The sequence below is a fragment of the Pezoporus flaviventris genome, unplaced genomic scaffold, assembly GCF_033815535.1.
Source record: "Pezoporus flaviventris isolate CSIRO_AGI_PZ_B2104156 unplaced genomic scaffold, CSIRO_AGI_Pfla_v1 ptg000031l, whole genome shotgun sequence".
Classification (NCBI taxonomy): domain Eukaryota; kingdom Metazoa; phylum Chordata; class Aves; order Psittaciformes; family Psittacidae; genus Pezoporus; species Pezoporus flaviventris.
The window spans coordinates 18235551-18253227 of NW_026892579.1; the positions used below are offsets into that span (position 1 = coordinate 18235551).

The 17677-nt window shown below is 39.6% G+C and overlaps 2 protein-coding genes across 7 annotated transcripts in view; one reads left to right on the forward strand and one right to left on the reverse strand.

The window, feature by feature from the left end:
* Window positions 1-7338, reverse strand: part of ORC3 (origin recognition complex subunit 3) — a 44408-nt gene extending 37070 nt beyond the window's left edge. For 2 of the 4 annotated variants that reach the window (XM_061460318.1, XM_061460317.1), the window contains exons 1-3: window positions 7218-7338; window positions 4657-4711; window positions 1893-1990 (exon numbers count right to left, since the gene is read on the reverse strand). In XM_061460318.1, the coding sequence (XP_061316302.1) occupies window positions 1893-1990; window positions 4657-4711; window positions 7218-7241 (177 nt within the window). In that variant the 5' untranslated portion in view covers window positions 7242-7338. Of the gene's footprint in view, window positions 1-1892; window positions 1991-4656; window positions 4718-7217 lie in introns of those variants that run through there. The other 2 variants (XM_061460320.1, XM_061460319.1) reach the window with 1 other exon arrangement.
* Window positions 7339-7442: 104 nt separating this feature from the next.
* Window positions 7443-17677, forward strand: part of RARS2 (arginyl-tRNA synthetase 2, mitochondrial) — a 31951-nt gene continuing 21716 nt past the window's right edge. For 2 of the 3 annotated variants that reach the window (XM_061460334.1, XM_061460335.1), the window contains exons 1-8: window positions 7443-7569; window positions 8247-8320; window positions 8855-8960; window positions 9912-9995; window positions 10927-11024; window positions 12105-12160; window positions 13698-13781; window positions 17450-17526. In XM_061460334.1, the coding sequence (XP_061316318.1) occupies window positions 7531-7569; window positions 8247-8320; window positions 8855-8960; window positions 9912-9995; window positions 10927-11024; window positions 12105-12160; window positions 13698-13781; window positions 17450-17526 (618 nt within the window). In that variant the 5' untranslated portion in view covers window positions 7443-7530. Of the gene's footprint in view, window positions 7570-7708; window positions 7823-8246; window positions 8321-8854; window positions 8961-9911; window positions 9996-10926; window positions 11025-12104; window positions 12161-13697; window positions 13782-17449; window positions 17527-17677 lie in introns of those variants that run through there. The other variant, XM_061460336.1, reaches the window with a different exon arrangement.

The following is a 17677-nucleotide window of genomic DNA, read 5'->3' on the forward strand; positions in this document are numbered from 1 at the left end:
GAAAACACCAGCACAAGCACATAGTCTGCCAATAAGTTGTCACATAACAGTGCCCTGGCAAAAACTTCATAGAACGTCCTCTAAATTCCCTTAGCACACTACCAGAACCCCTAGAATAAAAGTCCAAACCAGCAAGCCATCTGCTTCCCAAGTATTCTGCCACAGCTCAGGCTTACTACACCAGTTTGAAAGTTTATAAGAAAGAAAATCGTGACTGGATAAAGCTCCCACCTACCTGGTCTGACCTCACAGATGATGCTGTTATGAGCAGGAGTTCAGACTAGAGACTTTCAACCTGAATTATCACATTATTTTAGATGCAAGAACAATCATCAGCCCCAAGTTTGCCAACAGCAGGATAAAAAGATGGCAATTCAAAACTTGAGAGAAAAAATATCAGATACCCCCGCAGCTGGATAAAGAAAATTCTACGTATAGCAGGCAATCTGCCTTTGGGCAAATCAAACTCTAAGGCAAAGCCCCTATCAATTTGTCAATGTAGGCTGAACTGTCTTCCATCAGGAGGAGGAATAGCAGAATAAAGTATCTGGCAAACTCCTAGCAGCCTCAGAGAAAACAAGGGTAGGAGATTTAGAACAAGAAAGAACAATGATTTTCCAGAGGGCAATGACTCTGTGCTTCTGACTGATTAAGGGATTCCACTATGATGGGCTGTGCCTGCTGCTCTGGAAAATATCCTTGCAGTGCACTAGGGAAAAAATCCCAACACTTCTCCAGCCTGAAAATCCTGTAGCCACTGTTGGTAGTGTAGAAGCATTATCTCAAAAGCCTTGACAACACTGTGCCAAAGAAAGATCCAAGGAAAGGTCTTCCAGAAGTAGCTACAGAATGCCATCTTCCCTGTAGTCCACTTTGTAGTTGACAAGGCAGTTTCTGGTGCAGCTGTCAACATTACTGGCAATGCTGGCAGCTCACCTGTCAAGCTGAAGCGTTGCCAGGAATTTACCCAATATGCCTTCACAAACTTCTGTTCATTCTCTATAAGCAGCTTTGTACAGCCTGGCTAGTTATGGTTTGAAAAGGGTGCTGACTAGTCAAAGGGAGCTGGATCATGGAATAGCAGGAACAGAATTAAAGGAATTTATGAGTTTAGCCCAAGGGTCCAGGTTTTAAGCTACATCCAGCTGGCTTTACTTTATATCCCAAAACAAACTTTGGAAAAAAAAAAAAATTCTCATAGTGTCTAGAGCCCAACAGCAGGCAAAGGAATATGGAATACTTGCCCAGAATCCTTGACACTGAATAGAGGAGGAAATCCCTGCTGTACGGAAGCAACTACTCATACCATAATGCAAGCCAGCTGGCTATAGGGACACAACAGCAGCATGCCATCTAACACACAACACTTAGGAGGATGCAGTTCAGTACGAAATTAACTCCGATCCCCATCAGATAACCCCACTGACACTATCTGAACTAATTCAATAGACTATACTTGCAGCTGTGTCATTCAGTATTTGACATGGGTGCAACTCTAAGTCGCATAAATCCACTGTGAATTCTAGGCTGCTATGACCTCTGTAACACTGAGCTCAAGAGCAGCCTAAAATCCTCAGAGGGCTGGCAAGCATGTAACTGAATTGAAGGTAGAGAACAGCAGTATGCCAGGAATTAATAAAAAGGACTATTAGAAGTAGTTTGAAGCATTAAAAGCATGTAGTTCTGTGGCTAAAGGTAATGTTTAATTGATGGATTTATTATCACTCTTTTATATTCTGGACAGCAATTTCAGCCTCAGTCAGTACTTCTGGGCCTTTTACTGCTTTAGCTAATCACCCTTTTAAGTGTGTAAAAAAACATCTCTAGAAGCAAAGCAAAGAAGCATTATTAGAAATGAAAAACCCCACTTTAGTATGTGGTATAACACTCACCTCTGTTTCCAATTTGATCTGATTCCATAACGACTGACAAGTATCAAACCGCAACTCACTATCCTCCGAATCAGTTTTTCCTTCTCTGAAATGGACAGCTAGAAAGAGAAAGCAAAGGCAAGCACAAATGAGGTTATTGAAACAAAACATTTTTTGCTAACAAGAAAATGAAGCATCTGGCTGAAACAAGAACATCTTAAAATACATATATATCTGAGGGAGATAACGTTTCTCTTAACCAGTTAATTAACTGCTGGTATCTGACAGAATAAGTATGGGAACAAGCAGAATCTGTTACCCAGATATGCAAGCAAAAGGTAAACTGGCTTCCATCTCAAGTCCCACATGAGCAAAAGGCTAAATCAGAGCAAAGAGCCTTTATTATTAAAATAAAAATTAAAAATAAATCTTTCCCTTGCTTCAGAAAGTTTTGTGTGTCTCTTTCACCTATTAAATATTGAGTCCTCCTTTACTATTACAGTCAGATATGAATCATAAAGGCTTGCAAGAATAGACACATGAAAACTCCTTCTGTTCCGCAGGGAAGATGCAGATAACACCAATACCTGAAAATAATACGCTATACTGGGAAAGGACTGTCAGCTTACATGAAATGTATTTATTTTTAAATACATTTAACTGACACAACTATGCCAACAAAACTTTTAAGCACAAACTAGGCCTACATTTCTGGCTCACCTCAAAATTGCATCTCACTTCTATACACACTCTTCATGGAAAAAAAAAAAAAAAAAAGGAGAATCAGACCCTTTTTGCTAAAACAGTGTCTTGGCACATTTTCTGAATACATCTGGCTTCCCAGGTGCTGCTCTGCCTCACAGATGTGAGTACAGAAATTCTCCACCAGCTTCCAACCAAGGAGAAACAACCGAGCTGGGAATAAAACTGAAGACTGAACGGAAACTTGCATAACTGAGTGAGCTTTTTCTTGACATTTTTCCTCCCATACTCACACAGTTTATGTTTCCCTTAAAAAAAAAAAAAAAAAAAAAAAAAGGAATGGCTTGCAACCATTCTTCTCCTCCCAGCATACATTTAGCAGGCCTGGGGTAGGTTTAAAGCCTCACTAATACCACCTGGAAGCACACAAAAAACTGAAGGCGAAGTAAAATAGCCTGTTAACTGTTGCTATGCAGCAACATTAAATATAACCATTACTTTTTCTAGGCATATGCATATAAAAAAATTAATTTGCTATCCACTACTGTCCATTTGGTGGCCATTCAATGAAGCATCAGTGTCAGACCGATCTCTAGGAAAGAACCAGTTGATGGGCATGTTCTGTCTCCCAAAGCATTAAAATCACCCCAAACAGCTCTGTAAATGAAGAACAAGAGGCACTTCTTACCCTCTGTTTTCATTGTCTCCCCTGACACCTCATTTGTATGCCTAAGGAAAAAATCACTTAAAATACATAACCCATTCTGATTACACAGGTCATAGGCTTTTCAGCTGAAGGAAATCACATTACAGGTAATATACCACATCCTACTGGTATATTAGGATCTTGGCAAATACATATATATTACCAAAACTCAAGCTATAGGTGCAAATGTGCACAGAAGGCCTTTCGTGGGGTGCAAGAGCACTATCAACCAGTGATGCTGTGAAGCTTCACAACCGAAACCTCACACTCAACAGGTTTGGGCTTCCAAACCTTTAATGATGCACATCAAAGCACTGATTATTTAGAACACCATTCTAACCAACTGCTGTGAGCAGCCAAACTAGTTCACCTCTGCCTTTCATTTAGGGCAGTTCAGTAAAATTTATTTTTCTATCTTAAAGCATTTGCTAACATGTTTAGCAGGATTTACCCAAGCATTGCTAACCTTGCAAAAATTAAAACATAATATCCAGTAAGGGGTAAAATTTCAATATGGTTTAAGTGCATAGGTCTTGGTTGTTGGTTTACTCATTTGCGATGACTTGGAATGACAGCCATTCTGTTTTCCTGACACTCATTTCCTGAGCTACAGATGTGCCAACTCTCACACAAAATAATTTTAGATTACTTTTAAAGCAGGTGGTACAATAAGTAATGAATGAGCCTGTGGTGATGTCCACAGAAATCTGGCCTTACGACTTTCCTCTCCACTTTTTTTATACAAATTGTCATACCTTTTGACAGCTCTGGTTATGCCAAAAGTTTAACCTGGGAATAAGAAGGGTAAGTTTCCTAACCAAATCTCTAACAGCAACTATTTAAGCAGCAGTATTTGTGGCTCCAATAAGAGTTAGTCCTGTTCAGTCTTCCTCAAATGACAAGAAACCTGTATATACTGCATATAGGCTGGAGAAAATATATGTAACAAATGCTAGTGGACAGAAGCCATGGAATCTTCACAAACAGCTTTTCTTTCTTTTCTCAAGAAACTGAAGCAAACGACCCAGCATATGATGAGATTTAAGAATGGGATATCATTTCTAACTCCCGTATCTTAAAGGTGGCTCATTCAGATAAACAATTTGCCAGTAAACAATTTACTGGTCATATGGAAAGGAGTTCTCTTGTTAAAAAAAGGTGCAGAGACAAAGACAGCTATTCAATCTTTATTGCTGAAGATAAAAAAAAAAAAACCACATTTACACTAGCCAACAGTTTCCTGGGGTTCCTCAGAAGAAATGAGTTTTCAGCAATATCGACATCAAGGAGCAACGAAAATCCTCAAGCAGCTATGACAGAACTCAATCAGATGTGGTGAACCTGGAAGCACAGAAATGAATATCAAAATGCACTGACCTGCTTTCTGAGACACCCTTCTCTTCTTGGGACTTGGTTTAAAAACAAAGCAGCCCTAGAGAATAGCAAAAAAAAAATATCAACTTCAATATGAACATCAATCTGTCAAGCCACTTTATTCTCCTTTGATTTCAGTGCTCCATTAAACCAACAATTGGAACTGAACTACCAGCATCTTAAGGATATTGATTTGCATGTTGCCCCTTTATACTCCTACTTCAAGCTGAAAACCCCATGGGAACAGTATCCCAGCTTATTTGGGAGGAACATTTTCATCTTCCCATTATGTTCTTCAACTCAACCATCAACTAGAACAGCAGCAGTCTTTAAATGTCTGATAACCTCCAACAGGTTTAGAATTAAGAGGAAATGATTCCCTGGGGACACATCAATAGAGTTTCCTCAGTACAATTTCAGTTAAAAACAACAACAACAACAACAAAAAAGGCAAGAGACCCAGATGCATAGAAAAGGTGATCTAGAATAATGCAGTGAGTATTAATAAGTCACTTACAGAAGCCAATGACGCACCCTAGCTACAGAGGACAAGGGCATCTCAACTTGAAAAAGTAAAGACGTTTAGAAGCAGAATGACAAACGGTTTGGAAAAGGTTCAGGCAAATAAAAACCTTGGCTCCAAGGAAGCCCTCCAGACAGAATTCATCTCCCAGCTGGATCTATCTCATCACAAAGGAGGAAGATATAAAGCACAAGAATCAAGCTTTTAATTCTGGGAAGATTTTTTTAATTTTCTTCTAGAAAATCTGAAATGTCTTTCCCCATCTTCTTAAAAATTCATCTCTTTTGAAGGGGTATAATGATTTCTTATGTATCAGAAAATATATGCATTCCCCAACTGTAGCTGTACACCAAGAGGGAATGAAACACACAAGTATTCTAGAGAGATAAACAGACTGACTGAGTCCTGTGTTTCTCAATCAAGATGCTTATACAAGCAACAACTGCAAAACTCAGCCTAGGATAGTTCAGTAACTGCATAATAATTGACCTAATGAAACTAAAACTCCAGAGGTATATTTAATTTTGATCACAGGCACTACTTTGTTGGGTGACTTTGAAGATGGTATTTTCTTTCTTAAGCAAATAAGAGATTGCAATAAAACACTAATAAGAATATTGGCTTCCTCTGAAAAACAGCCTTATGAATTACAGATGCCTTCAGATAATTTACACGCTACAACATATATTAACAAGCATCTAAAACCAGCTGGACAAAAGTTGTGGCTGTTCTACAGATCCTAAACACTCTGGAACAATTTCACTACACACAACATGTCAGAACAGTAACTTGAGACTTGGCACAACTGGAGTTGGCCAAAATAACTATAAATCATATATATAAAAAATTGGTTGGGACCTGTCCAACATCTTCGTTGCTGACATGGACAGTGGGATTGAGTGCGCCCTCAGCAAGGTTGCCGATGACACCAAGCTGTGTGGTTCGGTTGATACCCTGGAGGGAAGGAATGCCATCCAGAGGGACCTTGACACTCTTGTGAGGTGGGCTGATGCCAGCCTCATGAAGTTTAACCATGCCAAGTGCAAGGTCCTACACCTGGGTCGGAGCAATCCCAGGCACAGCTACAGGTTGGGCAACAACTACCTAAAGGCAACAGCCATTTTTTTTTAAGGGAAATCCACCTGTTTTGAACTTTCACTTTGGAAGTACTTCCCTTTACTCCTGAAAGTAATAACTAGCAACTTCCATACCAAAGGATAGAGCTGCACACCGCGATTCAGTGCAAAACAATAAGGGACAGGAGTATTCCAATTATAAAATGCATCCTTCTGCTGCAAGCCACTGCTATTGCTCATTATAGCATCAAGTGAGACAGAACATAAATTAAACACTCCAATACAACATTTTCAGTCTCACTACATATTTACACGCTGATGAATGCCCTGTGTCTACTACCAACCCAACTACAGGCCAGATAAAAGCCTTCAGCTCATAAATATCATGGCAACAATAGATATTTAACATTACTTGTGAGTAACAGCACTTCTGCTTTTATTTCTCCATAGTACTGAGGAGAGATGCGTGTTTCAAAGTGGCAGCAAGCAATGCCAACAGACTCGAGCCAGAAGTGCCAATACCTACAGCCACAGCACTGCTGTGAGGTTTACTTCGAGTACGAGCGTTTTTAGTGTGCTAACAGGACAGACGAGCAGGGCAGGACGGTTGACTGCCTGCTGTGAGGAGAAAAAAAGGTAAAACGGGACCGAGCGGGCACCAGGGCACGGATGAAGAGCCGCCAAGACCTGACACAGCCGGGAGTGGGGCAGACGAGAGCCTGGGCACAGGGAATGAAAGCAGTGGATGAGGACAGGAGAGAGAACAACCGCAGATCGCGACAAAGGGACAGGGTAGCTCCCTCAGTACCCGCACAGCCGCGCTCTTCCTCACGGTGCTCGGCCCGGCGCGACCCGGTGCAGTGCCAGGGCAGGAGCGAACCCGGAGACCGCCCCGCGCACCCGGAGCCACGACAGTGGGTGCCCCATGCTTCCCTTTTCCCCTTTCCTTTCCGCCTTCCCCTCACCTTGGAGACGGAACACGTGCTCATGTCGCCCCTCTCGCGCCACAAACACCCACGGTACCGGACGCACTGCCCCGCCGCCCACGGTACAGGCCGCGCACGCGCACCACGGGAACGCCCCCCTGCTTCCCAGTGGAACACTCCCCCGGCACAGTGAAGCAACCCCCCCTGCCTCCGCGCTCCTCCTCCGAGAGAAAGGGGACCAATGCACTCTCCCACCCCTGTCCTGAGAATGGTACGACCCAGCCCGCCCCTAGGGGCGGGCTGAAACGGGCGGGGAAGGGGTAGTTGTGACCTTCCGCCTGGAGGTACAGCTATGGCGGCGTGTACCTTTCGGAGGAGCATCGCTTCCCAGGTACGCGGCTCCCTCCCTCCCTCGGCTTGCGTGGAGGCAGGGGTGCGCCGTAACCGAGACGTCCCCTTCACGCCCTTAACCAGACCCCACACACATACTTCCTCCAGGGTCCGGCCCGCTGCCACAGGGGCTCGGTGTGGGCTTCCTATCGCTGCTGCGCTCCGCCCCTGGGCGGCCGCTGTCTCCTGGCGGCCTTACACGCCACCAGGCCCGCACCGGGCTGCAGGTTCCACTGCCCATAGGGTTTAAACCCGTGAGTTCCGGGGACTCGTTCCCTTGGCAAGAAACCAGCCTTTAGTAGCTTAATTAGTGAGGCCCTCGCATGGTCTGGGCCTTCTTGTCCCCCGTTTACTGGGCGCCGGATAAGCCAAGGAGTAGAGACGAGATAAGTTAGTAAAGGCAAGCGGGGGTTTGCTGGGATCCTTGATGGGGGAAAGTAAGCAAACAAGCAAAAAGCCATATGTGGTGTTTTGTTTTACTTCTCTAAGGTTCTTTTAACTTTTATTTGGTCTGTATTGCATATTGTTTATAATAGCTAATAAGTGTTTGCCTTTTTATTGGGGTTGAAACTTGCTTTCAAACATAAAGGATGCATCCCCCATGAGCATTTAAACAGGGAGCAGTGTTCTTGGATCTTGTTTTTGCTTAAGCCACTTTGTTCTTTCTTTCAAATTTAGCTTTCAAAGGTTTTGGATCTGCCACCAGAAAATTTAATAAAGTCTATATCTGCAGTTCCTGTATCCAAAAAACGGTAGCGTTTACATTTTATCTTACAACGTCATATTTTATTGTTGTGTTTGTTATCGCAAGAGCTTAACAAGACATAGGGGAAAGAAATTCAGGAAAAACCCAAACCTAATCTAATATGCCAATCCAAATAGAAGATAAATGAAATCTAATAAAATAGCTGTATTTTTTCAAGCAAGCAAGATTGAAATTAATACAATTGCTGAAATACAGTCAGTGCTTGAATGGCAAATGTTTCAGCATTAACGATCTGAATGTGAAATTGCTTAGAACCAATGTAAAGTTATAAGACTTTTTTTTCAGTGTCCTGCTTGAGGGTTTTAATGATGTTCGGAAATAAACTGCATTTATGAACGAGCATAACTGTTGTTTATTCTGAGATGGTGTTCTCATCATATTTACTTTCTGTTTGTATTGGAGCAGAGGTAATATTTGGCCTTCAGTCTCAGCTTTGTAAACATAGTGAACTTTCGGGTATCTCTGTCTGACAAGTAGGCTCGATTCAACAGGGATTTTGGTATGTTCCTTTGTTTTTCAGGCATGTTGCTGATTTCCAGCTTTCCGTTGCTTCTGTAGCAGAAGACAGCTCTAGTGAGAGCTTAGCACAAGACCTTCATCTTCAAGCTCAGAAGCTAGCTGAAAGGGTATGCTTGTGCATTTGAATCATATATTTATGCAATAATGAACTTACAGGTGTTAACAAGCACTATATGGTAAATAGTCTTCTTTCTCCAAAGCATCTCTGTGGGTCAGAGTAGTTGAATGATTGCATCTGTTGTAACTGTACACAGAATCTTCAGAAGGATTTTGAAAAGTGGTTTTAGTTAAACTTCTTGTGAAATTATTGTTTTCAAACAGTTTGAGGGTAAATAATACTGTTGAAGTCAGGAAGATATCTAAAGGGTATGCTGTGGTCTGTAATGTTGCCCAACACTTGAGAAAGAAATAGAATATGCAGTGGCTTAGAAAACCAAAGACTGCAAAATCCAGCACTAGAATGGCAGCAGATAAATATAGCCCCTGTTTGTGGGACAGACAGGCCAGACTTTCAAATCCCAGAGGTACAGCCAAAAGTTATAAAACAACTTAGAGATGATCTAGAGCCATAAAATAATTCAGTTTGGAAGGGACCTCAAGAAGTTATCTGTTCCCGTCTCCTCCTTAGTGCAGGTTGTTGAGTATTTTCAGATGAGGTTGCTGAGGGGCTTTTGAAATCCTATCAGGTGCTGAAAGCTTCCAAGGATTTGACATCTTCCCTAGGCAATCTGTTCCAATGACCGTTAGGATACAGTAACATTGTTTTTCCGTGTGTCTAGTCTGTCACTTTAAAACTGGCTGCTGTTCCCACTGTTGAGAAAGCTGCAAGTTGTCTCTCCTTTATTGTTTGTGGCTCATTAAATAGATCTGGGACATTTAGACCTACACCTTTACGTGGAAGAACAATTGTAACAGTAAAGAAGAACATCAGCATACGCCTATTGGTTTGAACCAATCACAAATAAATAACATTTAATGTATTGATTTTTATAGTGGATTGAATTACAGTTTACCAGTTTACCAGTTTTCATCCAATTTGTTTTGCTTTGTTCCTTTAGCTAAAATGTGATGCTGTAGTGAGTGAAATCAGTACTGGTCCAGGAACAGTGAACTTCACGATAAACAGGGAATTATTAGCAAAGGTGAGTACTGTATTTCAGGTGCATTAAAGTAAAAATATATCCCTCAGTATAAAACTATAGATGTTTACTGTTGTTTTAGAAAGGTATTTTCTATATAAGACTGTCTTTTGTAAGTTCACAAGGATCCCTTAGATATCTTGTTATATAGGTCTAAACTTACAAAAGTTTATCCTTGTGACAAAACAATGTCTACCATTCACTGATAATCATTTAATGATAATCCATTTAAGTTTTTCATTAGCTATTTATAGTCAGTCTATTTTGATAAGAACATAACAGCTGCCTATTCTACTGCAAGAGTAGTTTCAGTAGTAAAATTTATTCATGGATTTTGCAAGTTGCTTTATCTTGTAGGAATTCTAGACAGTTTATTGATTCAAGCAAAACGGTGTGTTTGGCCCAGTGGAGTTTTGCTGGAAAAAGTATGGAATTAGGACACATAATTTTGCATTATCTCACTGAGGAGAGAGTAGGATATAAGACCTAGCTATAACTTTCACTGATAAGAATAGGTCCATGGGTAGATATGATGATTTATGTATATGTCTAACTTACCTTCTTTGGTACTGTAATAAGAACAGAGTTAAAGTTTTTTCTACATGTGCTGTTCCTATTCCTTTTTTTTTTCTTTAATGTTCAGTATCTGTAAGTAGAAGAATTTTAAAGCTTGGATTTTTGCCAAAAACTCTGCCTATAACTTCTCCAACTTTTTTAACTGATCAGATACAGCTTTCAAAAGATAGGGACGTTTTCATCTGCACAGGTGATGTTGCTTGCTTGGCAGATCAGCTATCTAATTGCTATTGTGAATAAAAGCTCTGGGATCAGTCTCTTGCATGTTTGGGAAACAGTTTTCCTGATAAAGCTTTCTGTTTTTGAAAAATAATTCCTAGTTTTAAATGATAATTTTTCAATCTTCCTTGTGGTTTAGACTGTGTTACAGCAGGTGTTGAAAGATGGCTCAGAGTATGGAGTAAAAAGTGAACTTTTCTCTACAGTGCCTAGACAAAAAGCAGTAATTGAGTTCAGGTAAGGACATGTGATGAGTCCTTTGAGGAAACTGCCTTGTCTGCTGATTGATATTTATTGCTGTAATGTATGATGCCTGTGAAATGAAACCGTATTTACAGTGTTATATTCAGCTGTATTTGATACAAGTAGAATATAAGTTATATTTAGGAAATTGAGTTCTTTTTCCCAGAATACTTTTTTGGTCTTTACCGAGTTCATGTGTAAGTGTCCTGCACTAAGAATATTCTCATTAAGTGCATAATAGCAGTCAGTTTTTCAGTAGGTTCCCTTTATTTTGTTATCAAGAAACATGACCTGAATTTTCAGCCACTAACCCATTTCTTTTTTCCCCTTAATACATTCCTCCGTGGCTGGGGAAAGCACATGGACAAATGCCTGGCTATCTTGCTAAATCTTCTCAGTTGCTAGCCCCTAAAGTGCTATCCAGTGCAGTTTTGCTTACAGTCACCTGCACATGAAATGAAAAGCGGCTGACCTCTTTATGTAAAAATATTTTTGTTCACTTATACTCCCTTTGCAGACTTTGGTAGTCACAGAAAGTGAGCACTTTGTTTCCATTTGGAGGGTGTATTTCCATAGCGGAACTTCCATTTTATTATCCAGGGCAAACAATTGTGGGTACAGTTGTGGGGTGTTTTTTCTTTGGGGTGGGGTATTGTTGGTAGAAGATCATGTGATTTTTAGTTACTGGTTCTTGTACATGATATAATACACAGTACCTGTCCTGGTGTTAGATATATCTCTAATAAAGGTGTGGGGAGAAAGACCCGTATGTCCAAAACATGTAAAAAGTGAGAAGGTAGTGCAAGTTCAAGTATAGTTGGGGTTTGGGGGTTCTTTTATTGTGGGGTTGTTTGCATTTTTTTTTCCCCTACAACACTGATTCTTAACTGATACTGGAGGAAAAGCTGGTGGGATAGGAAAATTTGCTGTGTAGAGCAGAAGTTAAATCAGAGAATTTTAAGGGAAAATTGAAAATGGTGGTTTTGTTTCAGTTCTCCTATATGCAGGAGTTGAACTTGGCTATCTGGCAGTCTTGTACATTGAACTAACATTATTTATGAAAATCTATTACAGCTCCCCTAATATTGCCAAAAAGTTTCACATAGGACATTTGCGATCCACAATAATAGGTAAGGATGCATCTAACTGCCTCCTGAAGAGGCTTCTTTGTTTTCCTGTTCCACTTGATGGGGAACACTTCTAACCTTTCACTCTTCTAGTGGAGTGGCTATGTCAGGCTCAAGTTGCTAATTAAAAACCTTTTGCTCATTATGCAGTGAATAAAAGAGCATAGTGTGGTGCTGGCAGATTTATTAAGTCACAGGTAATATAGTTTTATGACTGTGAACATTAAACAAAGTAGTTTAAAATTATTCTACAAAATTGCCTGGGGCAGTTTTCATTGAGGTGTTATGAGAGTCCTTTGAATTTTGAATTTCCAATTTGCACTGGACTACAGAGCAGTCAGATGGTTATGTCTTGGTAGGTGCCTTGCAAAAAGCTTGCTTTTATATGTTAATTACTTTATGCCAGTGTTACTAATACAGTTGCTGTAATTTGTAATGGAATAATTAATAAATTTATGGTGCGCTACTCTAATGGCATATGGAAAACATTATTTCTCCTTTCCCTCTCTCACAATAAAAACTAGTAGGTTGGGTTATTAGCAGAAGATCCTACAGCAGCTAATAATGTGTTCGGTTTTAATTATATTGAATGTATAATTAATTACATAAAGTTAATAATTCAGCCTCTTCATGGACTGATAGGGGAGTGAAATTACATATTTTGGCCTTTTTATATTCCATTCTGGACCCTTTGCTATAGAAAAAAAATGTCTGCTTTCAAAAATAGTTCTGTAGATCAATGCTATTGTTCAGTCCAATAGTAAGAGGGGGAATTGGCTATAGAGAATGGAATTGAAAGTAATTTCAAGCTACACTATGATGTTATAATAGCAACAGTAGCAGAGAAACCTTACTGCATTCTTTTACATCAGTATTGTAATTAAAGGTATCCTTGAAGAATAGGAAAATAGAGAAAGGGATATAGGTATTTCTTCTTTGTAGTTCTATGGTTGTAGCTAATCTTGGGAGAAAGATGAAGGTTTTTTTTTTTTTTGTAGTAACAGAATCAAGATTACATGCTTATGTGATATGGTAAGTTTGGAGCATACCAGACGCCCATTGTGTTAAGTGCAGAGCTCAATACTGTCCAGCAGTATTTAGAGATTCAGGACTTGATGTTCTCTACTGTCACGGTTAACAGCAGTTGTTGAATTTTGAATACTTGCTTAACTTCCTGGTATGAGGTTACCTGACTGTGATGGGAGTTATGTATACTCACCAATTATATACTTCTGAGAGTACAAGACGACTTTAAAAAGTGTGGGGTTTTTTGTATTCATATACTTTTCAGTATGTACATGCACATACATGTCTATGTTTTTATCACTGTTGCATGAGATGCTTTATGGTATCTTTCAAATGCACTGCCTTTCTTTTCCTGCTCACAATACTACTGCTTTTAGTTGCGAGTAGTTCATCCAATTGCTTTTCCTCTTGCTTTTGAATATAGATCATACAAAACCAGAAATCTGTTTTGTTGGAATGAGAGACTACCTGCAACTGAATAATAATAATACCACCAATTTTGTCTCCTTACTAGGGAATTTTATAGCAAATCTCAAAGTTGCACTGGGACATGAAGTAATCAGAATGAATTACCTTGGTGACTGGGGCATGCAATTCGGTATGTTTTAATACCTGTTTTCCTGTTCTCTTTTCTACTGTATATTAGGGTCTAGATTTCCAGCCTTGGGTTTTGCAGGTCAAATTGAATTCACTCTGGGCCTATAAAGAGTAATATTGTGTTTCCTTGCATGTACTGTAGAGTTAATCTCCTTAAAGTAGAAACGAAACAATCCAGACTGATTCATCAGCAGTATGACCTATACTGCTGTACAAGAAATAACAGAAGGAAATTTGTCCTCTGTCCCTCAGTAGCTCCTCTCTCAGATTACATATATGTAATTTGGGGTTTATTTTTAAAGGGCAGTATAAATATTTTCTGAGCATGCTGGTTAGACGTTTGGAGCTCTCACAGCTCAGCAGACTTTTGTTGCTGCCTCCAGACAAAACGTGTGCGTATTACCATAGCTGTTGCCTGTCTGCTGTGATACTGTCTTACTCAGATTTTGCATGTGGAAGAGCTGTAGAAAAGTAAGCTTGCTAACTTACTTATGCCACACCTCTACACAACAATAGAATAATTGGAACAAAATGTATGGTTTATATTAGGTTGTCTTTGTGTTTGTATGTTTTCGTTATCTGTTTTTTTGTTGTTGTTGTTCCCTCTAGAAACTACTTCATTATTCATAGAGCATAATTACCTCCCACAGCAACTGTATTTTGGCGGTTGAGACTTGGGGAGTTTGTATCTTTAAAGATACACCAACACTTCCCCCAGGATATTCAGTTTCCTTTAAAATGTAGCAATAGAGGGGTGGGTAGGTGGAGAATATGCAAGTGAATAGGCCCTAGAAGACTACTGATCTTGCATGCATATGCATTTGCATGCACATGCATTTGCATGCACACACATACACACTCCCACCTCATCTGAAATGTCCATCAAAAAAGTGAGGACTGAAAAATCCTCTCGTGTGCAGCCTAGCATAGCTTGATATTTATTGCCTGGCCAGAGATCATTTGTGTCTGACTGCTAGATCTCTAAATACTCCTCTTATGTGACAGTTGATTAATCCCTAGAATTCACAACTTTATTGATTTCTGTTGTTAATATTGCAATTTGAACTGATCCACAATCTCTCCTTTTCCAGTTTGTCCCCAAAAGCTGTTTTTGACATATCTGCAGGCATTAAAAAAAGGCTGTTGTGCCCACTTCTTCATTTTTGAAAGCTGGGACACCTGTGAACACTATAAAACTCCTGCACATCTTTTGCAGTAGGTTCTGAAAACGGTGTCTGCATGTTTATTTTTAAATAGCAAACACAAAGTGCAGTATGTACTAAGTCGCCACTTTAGCTCATTCCAGCCCAGTTTCACTGGTACTGCTGTGCATGGGGACATTAATGAATCCATTTTATGAACAGAGCTGGGTTAAAAATTTAGCATAAATACCCCACATCTACCCTATTTGTGTATTCAGGTTCGTCAGCATAGATAACCTAACTGAAATATATTCAGTTCCACCTATTCTCCTTCAAGAGTAAATTCCTTGGGTTTAGACAATAGAGAATAACATTCTTATGACTGTGAGAGCAGCAACAGAGTATTTTTTCCCTTGTTAATTTATTTCCTCCACAACTCATCCTTTCCGATTCTGTTTCTGATCAAGCAGTAGTTTTTAGCAGAGCTTTGCTTCACTTAGGATTTATTTCATAGGAATTGAATGCAGAATGACTTTTTCTAAAATTCAGTAAATTTCATCATTGTGTATTTCATTCATTTTTGCCCTTTAGACATGATTTTATGGCTATGCTGTTGTATAACGAATGTGGCAATGACAATTAAGCAGTGAAATGCAATATGGTTAAAGGGCTTTTCAGCTGACCTCATTTATTCTGTCTTTGAAAAATTATACTCCTAAAATCTGAATATCAGGAATTTCATGTGTTTTCATACAAAGTTTCCTGAAGGTATAAAGATCACAATGCCTGCTGTTTACATGTGTACCTGTTGTGCAGCACGCAACTGTTAGAATAATGCTTTTGACCTAGTAGTTCCAAGTGTTTCTTTCACAACGGGTGCTCTTTATTTGGGCTGGCTCAGCTCACATATATGACAGGTTTTATAACGAGTAATATAGCCATGCTTCACAAAATTGTAGCATAGCATTTTATTATAATGGTCCTTTCCCAGAAGCAGTGCTATAATTAATGATCTGTAAAAATTTCTGTTACAACTCCTATTGTCAAATATTTTAAAATAATAATAATTGAAAACATATTTTGCTGAAACATGGCAGAGAAGTCCTCAACCTTTAGGAAGTTTTAGGGCAGGTTTCTTAAGGTAACGAATCTTATGCAATCGTACTATCTGTCCATCTGTCTTCCCGTCACTCTCTCCTAATAAATGTTGAACCCATTGGCCAACTTCAGCCAGATCTGACAAAGAAAAATGTCTCAGAGAACAAATTTCTTCTGGTATTGTGACAGTTGGCAGCTGAGTAAGGGTAGAAATACAATGTAATGCCTTCTGGGAGAGAAAGTTAACTTCTGTGTTTAGCCTACCGGCTAATCAGTCAGCACATCTAAGTTGGAATCAGTCCCAACACATGCTGCATCTTGCCGATAATTGGAAAGTATAACGAGAGCTGGGGATAGTTTGGGGAAGACAGGAATGTGTGGAAGGATGTGTTTGGGTAGAATAAAAACTGTCAGGCTTGCTAGGTGCTGGAGTGTGAAGCCAGCACTTCAAAGTGGAATGTGTAGGTATGCTAATATCCAAGAGAGATCATTAGGAAATCAAGCTCTCATTGCTCATAGAACAAGCTGTCCTTAAAGAAACTCCATTTAGATAGGATTAGACTAATCTTATTTGCTAAATCCTAACATGTTTTTCTTACCTAAGTCTGGCACGGCTCCTATTGCACTCAGTGTTTCCAAGAGGGGAAGTTCTTGAGACAGTGCTGCTTGTTTAGTTGCAGAGTGGTTTTCAAAGCATACCTATTCTTCAGATGCTGTTTTCACATCAGTCCTGGTCCTTGTCAGCTCAAAGGAATGAGCTGCTTAAAAGCAGCCTCAGATAATCTTAGGAGGCAGCAGGGTTAATATTGCTAGATTATTGAAGGAGTTAATGAGCTCTTTTGATTTAGATTGTGGTTTGGGTTTGTTGCCCTTTCAGATAGCTTTCAAAAAGTGCTGAAACCAAATTGGATATGTGGAAAGAGCTGCATATTCTCAGCGTTCAGCAAAAAGTTCCCTTGAAAATACTGTATGTGTGGTATGTGGAATACCATATTGTGTCCCAGTATTGTCCTTGAAATGAGAATACTATTAAGGGAGGAAGCAAAACAAGGAGTTTTGAGCATGTTCTGTTACTGGACAGTTGCCACTGTATTGCTTCTCACTTATTTAATGTGTAAAACATTGTTGTCTCTGCAAGTCCAGAAACATAAATTCCATTTATGAGGAATTGAAAAATCAACGTAGTATTTCTTACTAGTTTCTAGCTATTATAGTTTCAGGGGTTTATCGTGCAGTGGAAAAAAGGTTATGCTTTTGATTTGTTGTGGGTTTTGTTGTTGTTGGTTTTGGTTTGTTTTTTTTTTTCTAGCATACACCATTATATTGTTCAAAAAAGGCATTTGTTTTATTATGTACAGTGTTAAGACTAGACTTCAACAAAACAATACTCTGGGCTGTTGTCTAACTCTGTATTTAATTGTAATTCAAGGCTTATTGGGTGTTGGTTTCCAGTGCTTTGGCAACAAAGAAAAGCTAAAATCCAGTCCTTTGCAACATCTTTTTGAGGTAAGTTCAACTAGGCATTTCAGAGGATGGTCCGTTTAACTTGGTTGTCAGTTTTGTATAGAATGCTGTGCAGGGTCGTGATGAGACTCATGTTGGATTTAAACAACCGTATTTGAAGGAGCAGTGCTAGCCTGAGCCATGGCAGGAGAGA